Genomic DNA, 7,500 nt, shown 5'->3' with positions numbered 1-7,500 from the left:
CACCACCACCAACAGCTTCCTCCACCTCCACCTCCACCTTCTCTTGCCAAGCTAACCCCAACTACAGCTTTGTCCACCTCCCCCTCCCCTGGCCAGGTTACCCCACCTACTGCTACCTCCACCTCCACCAACAGCTTTCTCCACCTCCACCTCCCCTGACCAGGTTACCCCACCTACAGCTACCTCCACCAACAGCTTTCTCCACCTCCACCTCCCCTGGCCAGGCTACTCCACCTACAGCTACCTCCACCAACAGCTTTCTCCACCTCCACCTTCTCTTGCCAGGCTAACCCCAACTACAGCTTTCTCCACCTCCACCTCCCCTGGCCAGGTTACCCCACCTACAGCTACCTCCACCTCCACCAACAGCTTCCTCCACCTTCTCTGGCAAGGCTGTTCCATCTACAGCTTTCTCCACCTCCACCGCCACTGGCCAGGCTACTCCACCTACAGCTACCTCCACCTCCACCTCTAACTCCACTGGCAAGGTTAGCCCCGCAACAGCTCCCTCAACCCTCACCTTCCCTGGACAGGCTACCCACAGTGGGCTAACATAGGGGGGACAGGCCCCAGTGCCACCAGTGAGGGGAGGCATCTGGTGTCTAAACCCCACCAGATCCCGCTGGCATCCCTATTATGTCCATCTAATTACAGGCTAATGTCGCTACGCATGGAAACCCTCCATGCTTTGATAGTAAGATCCCTCGCACGCACACACACACACACACACACACACACACACACACACACACACACACACACACACACACACACACACACACACACACACACACACACACACACACACACACACACACACACACACACACACTGATCTTCCTCATATTATATACACACATACACACTCTAGTTGTTAGGACACACAGTGATCTTCCTCATGTTACAAAAACATACACACACAGGCGAGCACATAGTGATCTTCCTCATGTAACACACCCAAAACACACAAGGCCGCACAAAACCAATCGTTAAAACAAGCTCAATCAACACACACACACACACACACACACACACACACACACTCCTGTATCGGATATTAACTTTGACACACACACAACTTCAGCCCTTCAAAAGATTGAACTCTGCTCTTCAGCAGAGGACAGTGACAGCTGTGACAGTGCACACACACACACACACACACACACACACACACACACACACACACACACACACACACACACACACACACACACACACACACACACACACACACACACACACACACACACACACACACACACACACACCCTTCCCATGAGTGACACTTCTTCCAGGGAGAGTGGGTCTATGCAGTGTGAATGTGTGCAGACGCATGCAGACACGCATGCGAGAGCAGAGCGGGGCCGCTGCTGTGGATCAGCGGCCGTCACTCTGCATGATTAACAGAGGCATGCCATGTTTATCTCCCCAGCAAGCAGGGCCAGGTGTTTAAAGAACGCCTGGGCCGCCGCAGCAGAGAACAGGTTATGGGGGGGGGGGGGGGGGGGGGAGAGAGAGAGAGAGAGAGAGAAAAGGAGACAGAGAGAGAATAGGGGACACAGAGAGGAGACGGAGAGAGTGAGAAAAGGAGAGAACAAGAGAGAGAGAGAGTGTAGAGAAAGTAGAGACAAAGAAAGAGCGAGAGCAAGAGCGAGAGCGTGTGAGAGAACAAAGACAGTAAAGAAGAGGACATTAATCAGACTGACTGACTGCTAGGGAGGCAGACAGTAAATCAACACAAGGCCGAACCCAAACTACGCACATGAACTTTTGTTACTGTAGCACGCCACTCTCTGCCCTCGCCGCGCTCACGTCTAACGCCTCTCCTCATTCCCTCATTCCCCCGAATATCAAACGTAGTGAATACATTATGAAACCATAGGGGTTCATCTTCTATGGGCAGTAACAATGCTAGTGTTGGACGGTCTCCCACAATGCGGTGGAGGCATAATAAATAACGTGCAGCACTGATGGGCTGGCCCACGCTGGCCCTTCCCCTCCCTGTGGTCTCGTCCACCCAGCATTCCAGCCGTGCATCGGGGTCACTGGACCGTCAGCCAAGCCGCCGCAGCACAGCGCGTGAACCCCGGGTTGAAGAGCCTAACACTGGAATGTGCTGTTGCAGGCACACAGGACCATTATGTAAGAGGAGGCACAAAGAGAGTCTTCTTTAAACTCCGACCGGGACACCCTGATCCCTTCGACTGCCGTAAAGACGTTTGAGGTGCACGCAAACAGCATGCCTCATGACCCACCGGAGAGGAAGTCACCGGGGGGGCGGAAGGGGAAAGGAGACGGGCCGTGTGGTTACTGTCACCATCGCACAGATGTAGTTAAATTCAGAGCAGAGTGAGACACGTGAGGCACACACAGGCACACACACAGGCACACACACAGGCACACACACACACAAACTTTGTTGTGTGTGTCAATACTCTATAAGGGGACTCACCTTGTTCATGTTGGGCTTGATGCAGCGCACAAAGAAGGGGTTGGAGGCGCCAAGGCTGCCCATCAGAGAATGGAGGGAGTCCTGAACAAGCACAAGCACAACAACAACAACAACAACAACAACAACAGCGGTTAGAGGTCAGCGGTTAGGACGGCGCTCATTCGCTCTGTCTTGTCTGTCTTTATTTTTTTTTTATCTCAATGTTGTCTTGTCGGTTCTCAATGGAGAACGTATCAGTTTCATTAATCCAGTATAAGTCATGCAGTGAAATGATTAATTGCGAGCGAGGAGTCAAACCCCCCCCCCCGACCACAAAGTATAGCCGGAGCGGCCGAACACAGAACGGACGTGTGATTCGCCCGCCGGGTTCTCCCCGCAGGCTGCGTGTGTTTACGTGGCCTGACGGGGCCCTATATTTTTCCTGGACCTCGACACATACACAAATACACACACACACACACACACACACACACACACACACACACACTCACACACACACACACACTCACACACTCACAGACACACACACACCACACTCCAAGGGCCCTTGGCTCCGGAAGGCTCTCTGGCCGGCCGGCTCCCCTCGCTGCCTCAGACAGGCTGTCTCCAGCCAGGCCGGGCCTGGCAGCCTGCAGCCTTATGGCCCCTGGATCGCCCCTCTCTACCCAGCCATCATCCCTAATCCCTGGGCTTTAGGAACTGTGGACCGGGGCACCCTGCCAAATCCTCTCCTTCTCCCTCTCTCTCTCTCTCCGCCCAGACCCAAACCCCCCCGACCAGAACCACCATAGGACACACCACGGGGACACACTCACAACACACACATATATGATCCATCATCTCCTGTCAGACACAAGGAATCCCCCCCCCCCCCCCCCCGCTCCCTTCATGGTGTCTCTCGCTGGTGTCTTTTGATTTAAGAGGGAGGCTATATGCTCGGGCTATATGAAGCACACTTTCATCCAAAGGAACTTGCAGTGATTGTCTCTTCATGAGGGAGCAGCGAGCGTCTTTAGCTCAAGGGAAAACTCTGGATGTCCACACGGACTGTGGACAATTTGGGTGGGGGGTTGAACCCAGTACTGTCTAGCTGGGACCCAGCACCCTGACCACTCACCCTGAACTGGGAGCTGACGGTGAGCTGGGACCAAGCACCCTGACCACTCACCCTGAACTGGGAGCTGACGGCGGGCTTGCGGTGGGCTGGGACCCGGCACCCTGACCACTCACCCTGAACTGGGAGCTGACGACGGGCTGGGACCCAGCACCCTGACCACTCACCCTGAACTGGGAGCTGACTGTGGGCTTGCGGCGGGCCGTGCCCATCTTCATGGTCTCATCCCCGCTGCGGCTCCCCACACGCTCAAACAGGTCGTAGATGAAGTCCAGCCTGAGCACAGGGAACCAGGCGACAAGGAGGGGGTGAGTCATAGAACCAGGCTTAGAACCATATAACCACGATAAGCACAGAGCCATAGAACCAGGCTTAGATCCATAGAACCATGGTTAGTACAAAGTAATAGAAATTAGCTTAGATCCATAGAACCATGCTTAGAGTCATAGAACCATGGTAAGCACAGAGCGAGGGATCCATGTTTAGAGCCATAGAACCATGAGTAGAGCTTTGGATTAATGCTTAGTGCAGAGCTATAGAACCATGCTTAGAAAAGGGTCATAACACCATGGTTAGCACAGAACAACAGACGTCTAAAAGTTCTGAGTCAGGCTTCAGGCTTGGGGATTATACATGTTTGCAACACTTGTTTCCTAAAAATGTGCACTAAATAAGTGCACTTCCAAGGCTTTATAGGTCATTCAAAGTGACAGATCAGACGAGGGTTCTGTATGGGCCAATGTTGGACTCAGAATAAGTATTGCAGTGAAAGGGCGGTATCAGAGAACACCAGGATACATCAGCACAGTACTTTAGGGGTTTGTTTCACCTGCTGTCCTTGAGGATGAAGAGGATGTCGTCCCGGAAGGTGTCGCGGTTCTTCTCCAGGATCCCGCGGCCGTCGTACAGAACCTGGAGAGCATAGCGTATGAGCATGAAGCGTGACGCCTTTCAGAAGGGTTACGCATCGAGTGTCATTGTGGCTGTGTTCGGCCTCAAAGGGCCTAACACGCAGGGTTGGTAACGCACTCCATGGGCTCTGCAAATGAAAGAGGTGTTGCACGCTAGTGGGCCTGGAGTTCTGAGGGATTCCAAGACCGCTGATAACCGGAGCAGTGTGTCACGTGACTCTCAGCGGCCGTTTTATGTCGGCCTTTGATGTGCTTTCACTTCGGGAAACGTTTTCCGAATCATCCGCTCAACATGTGTGGGTGCGTGCAGGCCCATGTGCACTGCTATTGTGCATATGGTTGGGTGCCAGTGTGTCTGTGTGTGGATGAATGTTTGTGTGCATGCATGTGGCATGTGTGACCTCTTGTAACAATACAGTACATACTGTATATATATGTTTTTGCGCCGGTGTGTGTGTGTGTGTGTCCCTGTGTATGTATGAACGTTTGTGTGCATGTTTGAGGCATGCATATTTGATTTAGTGTACGTGTGTGCACACATCTGTGCTTGTTTGTGTATGTATGTGTGTGTGGGTTTGTGTGCCGGTGTGTGTGTGTGTGTATGTGTGCCTGTACTAGCATGTTTTGGGGACCTGACACACGTATCGGTGATGGAGCGTCAGTGTGAACAAAGACAGTGTGTGTGGGGGTTGGAGAGGGTTGGCGGGAGCTGTGTGTGTGGGTTGGAGGGGTGTGTGTGAAGGGGGGGGGGGGGGTCTGTTAATGCGATCACCTGTCGGGGGGTGCTCAACCATGGACTTTACAGCCCGCTAAGCCTCCACGGTGCTGTGATCCACCTTAATGCCACCCTGCCTGGGAAGTGTAGGCATTCTGTTGCACCTTTGTGATGGAGTGTGTGTGTGTGTGTGTGTGTGTGTGTGTGTGTGTGCATTTTTGAAAGCTGGAGAGTGGAACTTCTTCATGCTTCAGTATGCATGTGCATCAGATGTACATTTCCATGCATTGTGTGTGTGTGTGTGTGTGTGTGTGTGTGTGTGTGTGTGTGTGTGTGTGTGTGTGTGTGTGTGTGTGTGTGTGTGTGTGTGTGTGTGTGTGTGTGTGTGTGTGTGTGTGTGAGCGTGTAAATGTGTATGTATCTATGCTTGCATCTATCATCCAGTAATGCCCGTCTATACCAAGGCCTTGAAGGATAGGGTGGAGGAGGGGGGGTGGTGGTGGTGGTGGAGGTGGGTCCTCCATACATGACATGTGTATTTATACATCACGGACACGGTAATTACACGCCATTCCTCTGCCATTGAAACCGAGCCAAACAAAAGGGCTCTGTTTCTATAACTATCAGGTTCGGTTTACGCTGGATGCCGTGACGACCCTCAACAGAAACCAGATAGGCATCGCTACGAGGAAACACACCCACCTCTGCTGCTGTAGTCTGTGATCCAGCAATCCTACTATTCTATAGCAGAACCTCTGATCCAGCAGTCCTACTGTGTTATAGCAGAACCTCTGATCCAGCAGTCCTACTGTGTTATAGCAGAACCTCTGATCCAGCAGTCCTACTGTGTTATAGGCTATAACACAGTAGGACTGCTGGATCAGAGGTAGCAGAACTTATAGCAGAACTTCTGATCCAGCAGTCCTACTATGCTATAGCAGGACTTCTGGCAGGAGACTGCTCAGAGCCTGGGCAGAAAACCAAAACTATAAGTTTTGCCTTGCTTCCAGATCTCTTCTATTGAAGAAAACAAATTTGTGTGAATGAATGAGGGGAGATTTTAATAAGTGTAATGTTAAAGTGGCCTGTCAACTCATTGCTGATTTGAAACCTTTACAAACACTTTTACAACACTCAAGTTCACTACTAGTGCTGGCTGAGTTTATGTTCGACGTTAATAGCCAATTACACACTTACAGATCCCTCAGGCTAAGGTCTTATCTGGGAGACAGCTGCAACCCGTGAATCAGGGGAAATGATAGCAATAATAAACACAAACAGACACACTATCGTGTGCCTAGTAATAATAGGTTATCTTCAGTGTCTGGCATCACACTGTTGTGCTTCGGTGTGGTGGATATACTCAATACAACAATGGAGGCGTGCACCTATCCAATGAATGAACATTTACTGCAGGGGAAACACCCAGAGAGGGGTGTAATTCGTCGTGGTCTCAGCGGAACGTTCCGGATTTGGTGGATAGGGATTCCAATGTGTTGCGTCTCTCGCTCTCCCTGGAAGCCACACTTATAATGACATATATTGTGGGGACACCAGCGTACTCCAGCAGAGTCAGGGTGCCCTTTCAGATAACAGAAGGAGCTTTCAGAGAGGGCAGATGAGGAGGGGGGGAGAGAGGTGGGGGGGGGGGGGGGGGGGGGGGGGGGAGGGGAGAGAGAGAGTGTGAGATGGAAAAAGAGTAAGAGCAAGAGAGAGAGATAGAGACAGGGAGAGAAGACAGGGAGGAGATAGAGAGTGAGACCAAAAAAGAGAGACATACAGACAGACAGACAGACAGACAGACAGAAAGACAGAAAGACAGAAAGACAGAGTGAGACAGAAATAGAGAGGAAGGGACAGAGTGAGAGAGAGACGGCGAGGGAGAGAGTGAAAGTCAGACAGAGAGAGAGTTAGAGTGACCTGGCAGGCCAGAGAATCCTGACTGGTCTTCTCTGGGGGCTGGTCTGCAGCGTGACGGGTGAAGGGGGCTTGGTGCTTAGTAAAGGGTGCTGGTGCTGGGTGCAGGGTGCTGAGTACTGGGTGCAGGGTATCGGGTGCTGGGTGCAGTATGATGGGCTGCTTAGCACTGGGTGCTGGCTGCAGGTTGCATGGTGCTGGGTGATGGGTGATGGGAGCTGGGTGCTGCTGGGTGCTGCTGGGTGCTGCCAGCCTCGTGACCTGACTGCCATGTTCACACTGAGGAAACATTGTCCGCACTGTGCTCCCATCAGGACATTCTTTATCCCCGGCCAATCGGAGGCCCCGCCCGGTGTCAGGGAGCCCCCTCACCCCCACACCCCTCCCCCCG

General features: G+C 52.4%; 1 protein-coding gene across 1 annotated transcript in view; it reads right to left on the bottom strand.

Moving 5' to 3' along the window:
* The window catches only part of myo10l3 (myosin X, like 3), a 63,504-nt gene that overhangs the window by 20,583 nt on the left and 35,421 nt on the right, over positions 1–7,500 (bottom strand). The window contains exons 13-16 of the mRNA XM_084478951.1: positions 7,136–7,388; positions 4,396–4,478; positions 3,734–3,842; positions 2,453–2,533 (exon numbers count right to left, since the gene is read on the bottom strand). Coding sequence (XP_084335077.1) covers positions 2,453–2,533; positions 3,734–3,842; positions 4,396–4,478; positions 7,136–7,388 — 526 coding nt within the window. The remainder of the gene's footprint in view (positions 1–2,452; positions 2,534–3,733; positions 3,843–4,395; positions 4,479–7,135; positions 7,389–7,500) is intronic.

The sequence above is a fragment of the Micromesistius poutassou genome, assembly GCF_964030765.1.
Source record: "Micromesistius poutassou genome assembly, chromosome: 14".
NCBI lineage: Eukaryota > Metazoa > Chordata > Actinopteri > Gadiformes > Gadidae > Micromesistius > Micromesistius poutassou.
This window is presented reverse-complemented; position numbering and strand designations above follow the sequence as displayed.